The sequence below is a fragment of the Schistocerca nitens genome, chromosome 10 (assembly GCF_023898315.1).
Source record: "Schistocerca nitens isolate TAMUIC-IGC-003100 chromosome 10, iqSchNite1.1, whole genome shotgun sequence".
In the NCBI taxonomy this organism is placed as follows: Eukaryota; Metazoa; Arthropoda; class Insecta; order Orthoptera; family Acrididae; genus Schistocerca; species Schistocerca nitens.
In genome coordinates, this window is record NC_064623.1 from 82,554,576 (window position 1) to 82,568,704 (window position 14,129).

At 40.8% G+C, this 14,129-nt stretch overlaps 1 protein-coding gene across 1 annotated transcript in view; it reads right to left on the reverse strand.

Moving 5' to 3' along the window:
• Nucleotides 1-10,477: 10,477 nt before the first annotated feature.
• LOC126209898 (visual system homeobox 2-like) overlaps nt 10,478-14,129 on the reverse strand; it is a 608,517-nt gene continuing 604,865 nt past the window's right edge. Inside the window, exon 8 of the mRNA XM_049939020.1 lies at nt 10,478-10,552. Coding sequence (XP_049794977.1) covers nt 10,478-10,552 — 75 coding nt within the window. The remainder of the gene's footprint in view (nt 10,553-14,129) is intronic.

Below are 14,129 nucleotides of genomic sequence, written 5' to 3' on the forward strand. Positions count from 1 at the left end.
GCCTTCCATCACATATGGGCAAGGTATCAGGACTTATTCGCCAGTATGTTGAACCTTGTATTTTCGTCGTCAGCGTATCTGTTGAGTTAACAAGCCCATGTGGTATTCTTGTCGTGGCCCCTTTTCAGGCGTATTATTAAAAGGTTCAAAATGGTTCAAATGGCTCTGAGCACTATGGGACTTGACATCTGTGGTCATCAGTCCCCTAGAACTTAGAACTACTTAAACCTAACTAACCTAAGGACATCACACACATCCATGCCCGAGGCAGGATTCGAACCTGCGACCGTAGCGGTCACCCGGTTCCAGACTGAAGCGCCTAGAACCGCACGGCTACACCGGCCGGCTATTAAAAGGTATATTTAATTTTTGTGACCCTGGTGGTCTTGTATTTCTTTTAATTAATAAAAAAATAAACAACAAATTGTTGCAAGCAATGACTGGAAAGGGAAAAAATCCTTTTTTTTGGGGGGGGGGGGGGTAAGTGTAAAAGGTAGCGGTGTTGTGTGGGATTAACTCTCATTTTGTTTTATTCTTTTTTGATTAGAAGTTACAAGTTTTTTTTTATTTAAAAAAAAATTTTTTTTTAAAGAGACTGTAAGACGCCTGTCTGGTAACCCAATGAAAGTGACCAAGATAAACTGTCCGGGAAGCGGAGTACTGGCGTTCGATTCGCACATGCATCCTGCAGTTATTTTTTCATCTGTAACTTTTCACTTTATTTAAATTCTTGTGTTTTGAGGCACATGTCGAATTGTATCTGGTAAACAAATGTATGTGCAAGGATGTCTATCTGCAAAGCAGTTGAAAATACTTACCTTTTGTAATGTACTACATAAACCTGGGCTGTAAGCTCACGCGTTCTCTAGTTGGGAATTCCTGGTTTTTTATATGTCAACACGTTAATCTAAAGAACACTGTGAACATACTGCATGTTTTTTTTTTTTTGTAGTCACACCCGTTTTACGTGTTGACAGCCTCAAATTCATAAAAAAGACTATCTAGGCGAACTCGACACAAGACAAAGGTCTGCTTCCTGAGCTAGCACGAAAACAGCCCCTTCTGATCGTTCAATGCAGGCTTTCACGGTCTTGGTTTTCACGGTTTTATTCGCATCAGGGCGCGGTCAAAGACATGTTTCTGGACCTGACCTTTCGTATTCTACAGTGTGAGATGTCATCAGAAGCTCTACAGATTCTGTTTTACGACGTGAACATGCACGATGTTCTTGGTACCTTATCTAGATGTTTAGGATCATCATATTACCTTTATTGTATTTTATCTGTCTCGAGATGGTTTACGTCTATGACAAACTCTCCTCCCATTTCCTATAACCTTCCACCCATATGTAAATAATTTTATTTTATTCACATCCAAGGCAACGTTTGTCCATATCAATCAGGTATGATTTTATATATATAACCACACGCATCATAGAAGCTCATTGTTTCTCTGCATCGGAACGAGGCTGCACAAGTCTTCCGTTTTAGCTGTGATAACGACCATTCCTTCCTTTCCTATTTCCCTAGTTTTCTCTTCTTAGCTGGGTTTGGTGCCACAAATTTATCTTTTTTTCTTTGAGATCTTTTCCTTGCTCTTGCCAGATTTCTTTATTTCTACCATCATCAGATATTCTGCTACACAAATAGGACACTACTCTCAGTGACTCATTTCCGAAGCTAATTCCCTCAGCCTCAACTGATTTGGTTTGAGTACATTGTATTACCCTTGTTTTACTTTTTTTGATGGTCATCTTATAAACTCTGTTCAAGACCTTATCCATTCCGTCCAACTGCTCTTTTCCAAGTCTTTCGCTGTCTCTGATAGAGCTACAATGTCGTCGGCAAACCTCAAAGTTTTTAATTCTTCGCCCTGAACTTTGGTCCCCTCTCCAGATTTCTCCGTAGTTTCCTTTATTGTTTGCTCAATGTAGGGACTGATTAAAGTGGACCCTTACAGCCTGCAGTCCGCAGCTCGTGGTCGTGCGGTATCGTTCTCGCTTCCCACGCCCGGGTTCCCGGGTTCGATTCCCGGCGGGGTCAGGGATATTCTCTGCCTCGTGATGACTGGGTGTTGTGTGATGTCCTTAGGTTAGTTAGGTTTAAGTAGTTCTAAGTTCTAGGGGACTGATGACCATAGATGTTAAGTCCCATAGTGCTCAGAGCCATTTGAACCATTTTGAACAGCCTCCATCCCGCTCTCTTTTCATTTACTGCCTCTGTTTCATATCCGTCGACTCTTAAAACTGCAGTACTGTTTTTGCACAAGTTGTAAGCAACCTTTCGCTTTCTACTTTTTTTTCTGCATACTGGATGAGTATAGTCGGAGTAATTTGCACGCCATGAGCTACGATGCCACAAGGTGTATACACAGTTTGTGACTGCAGTACGAGTCTTACTTCGTTAAACTTGTAACATAAGCACTTGGTTTTTTTTTTTTTAAATTCGCCCATTAGCTGTGTGAAATACTGAAATCAAATTTGTGTTGGCTCTCGAAGCCATTACATAGGCGACCCGCAACTATGACGGTGCACTATGCATTGGATTAGTCTAAACCATTTATAGGCATCTAGCTGACAAACCTAGCATTGCCCGGGTATTCATTTTGCCAATTTTTTATTAGAAATGAAAACAAAAAATGAACTGTGTTTGTAGTGCAGTATCAAAAAATTTCATTTCCACGTATTTGTGAAAACACCTTTGAAATTATGAAACAGTCGTACGAAGAATTATGGGTAATATGCAACTGTATAAGTACAGTATGCGAATTATGAAACGTCATCGAGGACACTTTCCGCACGCAGGGAGCAGCTGTGTGCTCGTAAACGTCACTATGGCAACCCCTCTTCATAGCTCTATAGACGGATACTGTTTTCGCCTAAAGCCGTTTAAGCTTCACAGTTTGAAACCTGTCGTAAACGCTGCCAGGTGTCAAGAATTTCCTTCATTTGACTCGACTATACGAGTGTCTCAGTACTAAAGAACTAAGTAATAAAGTAATAAGATTAAAACTTCATGCACGATGCGGCAAACTTTCATGCATCTAAGGTTTTGACGTCCTGTCTCCTGGACCACGTTAAGTGGTTCTTACCACCACAGCGATTGTTGCCTGGCAGTAAGGGATATCTGTACGACGTTTGCTTGAAATAATTCCAGTGGTTTAGGAGGAAATGTGGAAAACACACACACACACACACACACACTCACACACACACACACACACACACACACACACACACACACATCTATATACGAGGGCTATCCACAAAGTACATTATGTTTTGGAATTAAAAATAAATAAAGTAGTGGAACACTTTTTTATTATGTACAGATGAAAGCCACACTTAAATAGTACTTTTCTACATAGTTGTCATTTAAATTAAGGCACTTATCGTAGCGATGGACGAACTTGGAAATTCCTTCGTCGTAAAATTCGGCCGCCTGCGCCTTCAACCACGTGGTTACCTCTTCTTGAAGTTGTGCGTTGTCATCAAAACGCTGCATAGCCAACCACTTCTTCATTGCTAGGAATAAGTGGAAGTCGCTCGGTGCCAGGTCGGGACTGTACGGCGGATGAGGAAACAACTCCCACTTAAAAGATTCGAGAACTTAACGAGTGGCATTTGCCGTGCGGGCCCGGGCGTTGTCCTGGATCAGCAAGATCTTGGAGCCCAACTTTCCCCTGCGCTTGTTTTGTATTGCTCTTCTGAGGTTGTGCAGATTTTGGCAATACCTTTGAGAGTTTATTGTAGTGCCTCTTTCCAGGAAATCCACAAAAATCACACCTTTTCTGTCCCAAAAGAAGAGGTAACCAGGTGGTTGAAGGCGCAGGCGGCCGAATTTTACGACGAAGGAATTTCCAAGCTCGTCCATCGCTACGATAACTGCCTTAATTTAAATGGCAACTATGTAGAAAAATAGTATTTAAGTGTGGATTTGATCTGAATATAATAAAAAAAAATTCCAATACTTTATTTATTTTTAACTCCAAAACGTAATGTACTTTGTGGATAGCCCTCGTAGATTCACCCACTTTCATAATATGCATCTACAAAAAGGAATAATTTGTTTTGAAATATAGAAAAAAAATTGCCCGACCATGGTGGCCGATCGGTTCTAGACGCTACAGTCTGGAACCGCGCGCAGGTTCGAATCCTGCCTCGGGCATGGATGTGTGTGATGTCTTTAGGTTATTTAGGTTTAAGTAGTTCTAAGTTCTAGGGGACAGATGACCTCAGAAGTTAAGTCCCATAGTGCTCAGAGCCATTTGAGCCATTTTAGAAAAAAAATGAATATTCGACTCATCAAACAAGAGAGTGCAATACCGTTGTTTCAACGCTGGCACGATACATGGAAGCATGTAATAATAACAAATTTAACTCTCTACCTAAGATAGATTCTGAAGAAAGGTACAATTTCGCATTCCACTTTTCACGAAGGTCACCAGACAAAATATTTGCCACCCCGAGGATACGTGGCGCGTAAAACGTACAGTCCCCGCACTCCCGTCGATTTTTTTTTTTTTTTTTTTGTATACTGCGACAGGCGTGCTCCAAGCGCCCAATAAACCGCGCTCCTGAATGTAATATTTGATGAATGTGAAGAGTGATTTGTTTGTGTTGATTTGTCAAACGGTTTCCTTTTACGGAAGGAAATGTATATGGCGCAGTAAATTACAGCGAAAACAAAAAGGAGGCACTTCATATGAGAGTCGTTAGTTTCCCTATGGACCACCAGAGGTAATAAACGTCACGTTGTTCATCTGTTTCGTGACCGTTTTAAAGATTCGAACTTCTGTGTCTAAAAGGGCTTTAAAATACTGATTGTTTTATAAATGAGTTACTGGTTAAAAATTTTACGTTGCGCATGAGGAATAAGATTAGAAAAGGTTGGAAATTACGTTTACAGTGTATTGGAAGTAGTTAAATATTCCCTTCATCAAACACTGAATGAATATAGTGTGGGTTATTTGTGCTCAGTTTTAAGCAAAAGGTAGTTTTTCACGCATGTAAATGTTTATGCCGCCTGAACTATGTATCCTACAATTTTATGACTGTGCAGGTACATTCATTGGTATTTGTGGTTACTGTCAGCAAAATATGCTGTGAATATAGGTAGCAGTAAATAAGTAATAAACTAAAACGTTGTGACTGATGCTCAAGTGTTACTGTAAAAGCACCGAAAACGTTGTACGAGTTTCTTTCTTTGATTCGTTTGTGGGACGTGTTAGTGAGAAAAAGTTACGTAAAGGTTTGAAGTAATGTGTAAAGTTTGTTGAAAATCTCTAAGTGCGTCCATTCTCAAATACTGGATTGATATTGTGTGGGTGTTTGCATGAGGTGAGTTATGCTGCAAAACATATAAACAGGTTATGACTGTAATATTTATCTTTCTGTGTTAAATGTTCAACATAATATTATTTCTTCAGTAGTAGGGTAAGGGAACATGAGGACACTTTTGATATAAAATTGATATCCTAATTATTCAAATTGATCAATTAATAACACCCACCCTGTACCCCATACCCCAACCTCGGGTGACACCATGTGTTATGCCCAGCCGATACGTGGGTCCCTGCCCCCTCCCCACACCTCCTCCTAGCCCGCCATTTTTGAAATTCCCACCATTTTTTGAATTTCCCGCCAAAATTCTAAATTCCTGCCAAAATTCAGAATTTCCGCCAATAGGGTAGGTGGTTGGGTGGCGGAGGGGTGGGAAGGGGCAGGAGACAGGGACCCATATGCCGTCTGGGGAAAACACATGACATCATCTGGGGGAGGGGCAGGGGTGGGGGTGGAGGGTAGTCAGTTTATCAAGTTCATTAATTTGAACATTGTTGGGAGGTGACAGTCAACAGCCATTAAGTAATGTATAAAATGCATATTAGTACCAAACCAAATATCTACCAGTTGCGGTCTTGGACCCTCTTCACAGATGAGTGTTAAAATGGTTTAAGCCACCACATTGCATTAGTCATTACTTAAAATGTGTAGTGCATTCCATGAATGTAAATGTATGACACAGGACTTTAAAAGCAAACATATGAATACTAAATGTATATACATAGAAATGGATGTAGGGCCTACGTAGTGTTTGTGGGTGAAATACCTCTTTATTTGCTGGCTAAGATGCAATTAGCCTATGTCATTTCTTTCGTGAGTTTTTGCTCTGTTGATATTTAATTTACTGTCACTCGTAACTCGTGATGTTTTACTTCCGCTTGTGACTCAATAATGTGCCAATTATCTCGTAAATTACAGAGAGAAAGAATTTAGAAACAACATGATTCCTAATGCTTGTATGACTTCGATAGTAAACGGAAGGCCTTCTTGCCACTACGTGTGCTAGTGACGCTCCAGTATCTTTTTCCGACCTCATTTGTTAGAACACGGTGCTCCTTATTTTTTCGAATTTCGTATTTCTTCACCTCCCCCCCCCCCGGCTCCTTTTGTTTTAAGGCTAGTTTTAAGACCTATTTTGTGGAAGTTGAAGACGGGGAATCCATGTCGCAGTAGCTCAAAGCTGCGTCATGTCAGTAGGTGTTGTTTATTACTGCTTATGAGTATACTTGACTCTATCATTAGGGTTGTTCTTATACAGAAATTACATAAAAATTTTGCTTTTGGCATGTTTTTATAACGTGCCAAATTTCATTACAATTAATTAATATTAACCCATACCACAATGGAATTAAATTTTTAAATGAGACTTGCATACTGAAATAAGTGTGTGTATTTTGTATTGTAATGCCAACTGAAATCAACCTATATACGTATGTTTTGCAAATGTGATTAAATATATTTAAGTGGTAGAAAGTTAAGTGCTGCTATGTAACAGAACGTACAAACTGTGCAGCTATAGAATAAATAAATCAGTACTAGTTTTAGCACAATTTTTGTTTCAGCGTTTTTTCTTGCACAGTCGGGGTATTCTCTCCGGTATTGTTGCACAGATAGCAAAATTAATTCTTTTTGTTCTTCGTAGAGTGTTTCCGGTCAATTGAAACCTTACTGTAACTTCACTCTTCTTGCCGTCGTATCATATGTCACCATTGGAAGTATTTGAATCCAAAGAAAAAGTAACCTTATTTAAGAAATTTAATTCTATGCTTAATGTCTTTAACACTTCCAAACTCTTGACTGAAATGAACTCATCACTCCTGTGCGGAGTGGAAGTTTCATTCTGGAAGCATGCCTCAGGCTGTGGCTAAGCCATATCTCCGCAACATTCTTTCTTCCAAAAGTTCTAGTGCCGCAAGTTTCGCAGGAGAGCTTCTGTGAAGTCTGAAAGATAGGAGATGAGGTAATAGTGAAAGTACAGCTGAGGTGGAGGGGGGGGGGGGGGTCGTGAGTCACAGAGTGAAAATTTCTTTCAGGAGTGTCAGTCACAGCGTAACCACTAATAAACAACATGACGCAACTTCTCAACCACTGTGGCTTGGGTTCCTCATCTTCAATTTCAACACAACTGATCTTAAAATTATTCTTAAAACGAAAGGAAAAAACACTATGGCGTGTGCGTGAAGGAACACAAAATTAGAAAAAAATAAGGACCACCCAAAAGTTAGAATGTGTTGATGCAGTGTAACGCCTACTGTAGCCCACGATAAGGACGCAGTACGGTGAGGAAGAGAGCCTGCAGATTTGTTCCGGTAGGCCGCACCCAGCTGAAGCCTCTCATTGTTAATAATCCCCATAGAGCTACCAAAATGTGATGAAGTTGAATGCTACGTTTCACCTGCTGGTCAAAATAGCTCAAGACACTTTCTGTGGTATTAAGATCGCGTGATTCATCTGTCAGCTTGCCTGAGGGCCAACGAGATTTATGATCCATATGGCCTGCATCACAGCAAGTGACACTACATGTCTTTCGAGCTCCAGCGACCGTCTCTACTTGGGGCAACTTGCTCTTTCAGTCCAGTTCAGTAATTCCTAACTGTGTGTTTAAATACATGCAAGCTCTCGATAACACATGACAAAAGTTAACAGCTTTAATAGTACCTTTTCATTGACATATTTATTTCCTGTGGGCTCTAGACACAGTCAGACTTCGAGATGTATGTCAAGAAGGACAACTATGACGTCAGAATTTCCTTGCGGGGCCCATATTTCTCGTAAGCCACCATGTGCCTAAGTATTCATCAGATCAGGAACATATACGCACAACACTACGAGCACGACCGTTGTCATGTTGGAAGACGGGAGTGTCCGCAGCGTACTCATCGTGCAAGTACAATGGAAAGGGCAACACCTGGTCACCGAGAATACTGAAAGAAACACCCTGGTCCATGTTCGTAGTAATCTGAATGAGTGGGCCCAAGATATGGGACGAAAAATACACCCGGGATATATTTGTGGTGTCTGTTCTTTCGGATATGTCTGTAGGAACAGACACCGTGTTGATCCTGCAGCCACTATGAATCAAGACGCAAAGGCATTAAAGACATTAGCTGCCAGTATCCACTGATTTATGTCAGTGGGACAAGATGATAATTTGTGCCGGTCTGGGATTTGAGCTCATGTTTCCTGCTTACTAGAGAGATTCATTGACCACTATGCCATCTGGATGACAGCCGGTGATCTCTTCAGTGCAAGTGCACACCAGGTTCGAACTCTTATGGGAATCGGCAAGAAGTCGCGAGCAATGAGGCTAATGAGCAGGGCAATTACATCAGTAGTGTGTGGTGTCAGTTAAGTATTTGGGTGTGACGGGCAGCGTCCTAGGGTGGACCATACGGTTGGGGTGACCACTGTGTCCAGATGACGTAGTGGTTAGCACATCTGCCAGGTGAGCGGAAGACCCGGGCTCGAATCCTGGCCACGCACCAAATTTCAGCTTGCCCCCTTGATATAAATCAGTGCCTACTTGCAGCTAATGTGTTTAATTCCTTTGTGCCTTTACACCAGGATCTGACAGTACCACCTAAGACCTAAACTCCACACATAGCATCTTAAACGCTTCATTGGCCGACCACACATTTGACGCCCTGCGTCGTTTGAAAAGAGGTAAAACTGCGACCATCAAACCCCAGTACGCACCTACATTCAGCTATTGCCTCGTTCCCGAGTTGTTTGGCTCACCGAAGATGTGCCACTTTGTGTGCTGCTGTGATAAATGGTCTCTTGCTAGGTACCCCGCCGACTCCAAATGTTCATTGGTCCCTTCGCATTGGTAGCTCGGAAACTGTTTGAGGTGGACCTGTTAGTCAGCATTTCTTGTTGGCTTTGAAGCACCTTGTTACTGAAGGGCATGGCACTCGTGGCCAGACCGTATCTGTTAGCACCTTTGGGTCAACTGAAGATACAACTCGTCAACTTTGACTAGTGACATCGTATTTTAGACACATATGTTAATTTGTTTATTTTCGAGCCATAGATAATAAATCGGTCATCTTCTGTGGCGAATTGTCATAATCATAAATGGAAATAAATGAATGTGTTATTAAGACACAGATATTGTGTACGGTTTATGTTGCTTGTGGTAATATCAATTCATTTGTGTACATGTTTTGAAATATATGTTTGTCTGATACTGAGTCGTTCCAATTGCTGTTTCCTCTGCGATTGATTCGTATCTTGTACTATGTAGTCAGCTGAAGAATAGGATACTAGTAGTAGTTATAGCGAAAAAAGCGGCGTAGTGACAGTGGCATCCTGTACTTCAGTTGACCTGCAAAGGTTGTATCCTATTCTTCAGTTGACCTATAGATCAACTGAAATACATGATACAAATCCTGTATTGACAGCGCGACTACCAGAGCACAACGCTGCAGAGGCTGTGACTGTACACGATTTTTGAAATAAAAACTACATAGCTAAAGCGTGATTAAGAAAAAACGTTGATGGCTGTTAATATATTTGAATATCTTAAAGTCTCATTTAACGTTACTTAGTAATAATATGTCTAATACATAAGTAGGACGTACTGCCAAGAGAGTAACAATAACAGTATAAGTGTGCTACGGCTTCTGACCAATCATCACGTTTGTGTTTGTTTGCATCAGGTTTATTCTTACGATGAATGGATTATAATCGCAGCTGCTCCTTACCCGAGTACGCAGCTCATAGTGTAGTTGCTGCCTCTGAATCACGGGGTCCCAGGTTCGATTCCCGGCCGGGTTGGGGATTTTATTTGCCCGGGGACTGTGTGTTTGTGCTGTCCCCATCATTTCATCATCATTCGTGACAGTGGCTAGATTGGACTGTGTAAAAATTGTGACTTTCTACGGGCGCTGATGACCGCGCAGTTGAGCGCCCCACAAACCAAACATCATCATCATCATCACCATCATCATCCTTACCGGGTACATCGGTGGAGTGGTCTTTCGTTTTCAGCTGTCGGCCTGGATGTATCGATTATTCAGCTCGGTCTTTCTGCAGGACGCCTTTCGCCGTATCGCTGCAGAGTCGCTCACATGTTCCGCATCGGTGACAGTGGCGTTTACCATAAAATTTTAATCTTATTTGTCTACTAGTTGCTCAAGAAAGCTTGTATGCTGGTGTCTGAATTTGTTGTGAGCAGTTGAATGGCTCGGCTGATGTTTCCGTTGGTTGCTGTAAGTAAGCAGGGGCCGCTGAAAGCAATGTTGACTGACATGTATCTGGCTGCAGTTACTGGGGAGCAATCTGTTCTGAAAACTGGGAACTGCGCCGCATTGTAGTATTCAGACAAGCAATGTTTTATGTGTTGCTAGTTGTTCCAGGTTGAACGGAATGGACAGTGTCTTGAAAGGAGGATATAAGATGAACATCAACAAAAGCAAAACGAGGATAATGGAATGTAGTCAAATTAAATCGGGTGATGCTGAGGGGATTAGATTAGGAAATGAGACATTTAAAGTAGTAAAGGAGTTTTGCTATTTAGGGAGTAAAATAACTGATGATGGTCGAAGTAGAGAGGATATAAAATGTAGACTGGCAATGGCAAGGAAATCGTTTCTGAAGAAGAGAAATTTGTTAACGTAGAGTATAGATTTAAGTGTCAGGAAGTCGTTTCTGAAAGTATTTGTATGGAGTGTAGCCATGTGTGGAAGTGAAACATGGACGATAAATAATTTGGACAAGAAGAGAATAGAAGCTTTCGAAATGTGGTGCTACAGAAGAATGCTGAAGATAAGGTGGGTAGATCACGTAACTAATGAGGAGGTATTGAATAGGATTGGGGAGAAGTTTGTGGCACAACTTGACTAGAAGAAGGGATCGGTTGGTAGGACATGTTTTGAGGCATCAAGGGATCACAAATTTAGCATTGGAGGGCAGCGTTGAGGGTAAAAATCGTAGAGGGAGACCAAGAGATGAATACACTAAGCAGTTTCAGAAGGATGTAGGTTGCAGTAGGTACTGGGAGATGAAGAAGCTTGCACAGGATAGAGTAGCATGGAGAGCTGCATCAAACCAGTCTCAGGACTGAAGACCACAACAACAACAACAACAGTTGTTCCAGGCATGGATAATAGCATGTTATTAGTTAGACGTGTGTATTGCGATATACTGTTCAGTTAAAATATTTCAAGAGCGCATTCTTTAAAATCGTTTATGTTGTGTTTTTTGGTTGAGTAACCAAGTCATGGCGGGTACCCCAGGGATCAGTGTTGGGGCCACTTCTGTTCTTTATTTATGTAAATGATATGCCCTCTAGTATTACGGGTAACTCTAAAACATTTCTGTTTGCTTGGTAGTAAAGGATATTGTGTGCAACATTGGCTTAGTTTCAAATAGTGTAGTTCATGACCTAAGTTCATGGCTTGTAGAAAATAAACTAACGCTAAATCACAGTAGGACTCCGTTTTGACAGTTTCTAACACACCATTCAACAAAACCTGACGTTTTAATTTCACAGAATGGGCATATGATTAGCGAAGCTCAACAGTTCAAATTTCTAGGTGTTCAGATAGATAGTAAAGTGTCGTGGAAAGCCCACATTCAGTATCTTGTTCAAAGACTTAATGCTGTCATTTTTACTACTCGAACGGTGTCTGAAGTGAGTGATCGCTCGGCACGAAAATTAGTCTACTTTGCTTATTGTCATTCGCTTATGTCGTGTGGTACCATATTTTGGGGTAACACTTCCCATTCGAAAAGGATATCTTTGGCTCAGAAACGGACCGTTGCGGCAATAAGTGGTGTTAGTTCACGAACCTCTTTTCGACCCCAGTTCACGAGTCTGGGTATTTTGACATTGGCTTCTCAATGTATATTCCTTACTGTCATTTCTTGTGAACAATATTAACTTATTCCCAAGAATAAGCAGCTTTCACTTAGTTAATACTCAGCAGAAACCAAACCTGCATTTGAATCGGACTTCCTTAACTCTTGTGCAGAAAGGTGTGCAGCATACTGCTGCATCCATTTTCAATAAGTTACCACTCGAATTCAAAAATCTTAGCAGTAATCCACGCGCTTTCAAATTGAAACTGAAGAGTTTCCTCATGGGTCACTCCTTCTAATCTGTCGAAGAGTTCCTTGAAAAATTAACCTGATTCTTGTTGTATTGTTGACTGCGTTTACTTAAACTTATGGATTGACATTTTCGGGTTTATAAACATTTTATTTTTGTCTGTTATTACTTTTATGTTGTAATTTCTAGTCCTGACACGTTCCACGACCTTGGAGATTTGCTCCTCAATTTGGTCCTATGGAACTTGACGTGTAAATAAAGATTTAAAAAAATGAAATTATATCACAGATCAATTGAAATTGTCTTAAAATAGTCTCTTATTGTGATTATATGAGAATTCATTGTAATTAACCTTTACTGTAGATTTTGGGATTTGAAAATTGTAATAAAGAAATTGTTGGGGGCTTTAAAATCATTTAAAGAAGTGCGTTTATTGGACGTTGAAATTATGGTAATAAACGGAATGTGTTTTAAAGGAATATGTTACACCCACCTCACCCTAGCCCTTCTATTTTCTAGAGTTGCTACAATTTTGTAACAGATATGGCGGACAAGGTTGATGCAATCAAATCATAGATTAATCCTGTAGAAAAATCAGCTTCAAGTTCATGAGGTGGAACATTCCGGTAATTCAGAGCAATCTGTTGTGGACAAGGGATGACACTACGTTACAATCATTGAAACATTTCATCACGAGTTCTCGAAGGGATCGCAAGACTTTGAACTTTGAAGACTGATATCGGTTTGTTTGTCAGACAGGTCTCGCTTTTGGCTGCTGGTGTATCTCCTCATTAGCTCCGAACTGATTATTATTTTAGTGTAATGTGTAAGTGCCATACTGCGTAGCAGTAGATTCATGTGAGAAGCTATACAGTGCGACGTGTATCTGGAAATGTTATAAGATGTAAGTTCGTTATATATCGACTGCCATAAATTCAAAATGAAATGGAACTTGTGTATGGACTAATTATTTAGTATAGAACCTATGTCTCACTACTTCATGACCATACGTATTTAATTTTCTTTTATGTTTCTGCAAATTTTGATGGTTCACAGTCACAAATTGTTATGTCGAAATCGGACGGAAGTTGCATACGGCGAAATAGTTTTCCGCACCTTATTCCACTGGTAAATGCATGATAAACTTCGGTCCCTTAGGTAATTCATATTGAGCTATCCAAAAACAATTATATTTTCAATAGTCATTTAGCCCTGACCAGTAAAGGTATTCAAAACCACTACAATAACTAGTTATGTCTATTGGCCTAAAATACAATATATATATCATTATGTGCTTTTCTCTGCAAATATATTTACACCGCCGATTATAGCTGCATGTTGACGCACAAAAGTAAATATATTGTTATAGCATTATAGTGCATCAGTCTGTGAGTGCAGTCGTGGACTGCACAGTTGCCCCTGTATGTTTACCGAGCGAGGTGGCGCAGTGGTTAGACACTGGACTCGCATTCGGGAGGACGACGGTTCAATCCCTCGTCCGGCCATCCTGATTTAGGTTTCCGTGATTTCCCTAAATCGCTCCAGGCAAATGCCGGGATGGTTCCTTTCAAAGGGCACGGCCGACTTCCTTCCCCATCCTTCCCTAATCTGATGAGACCGATGACCTCGCTGTCTGGTCTCCTTCCCCCAACAAACCAACCAACCTGTATGTTTTTTCCCTCTGAATGACAGTGTTCTTTTAGCACATATTTCTTTTTGGAAAGCGGACTGATC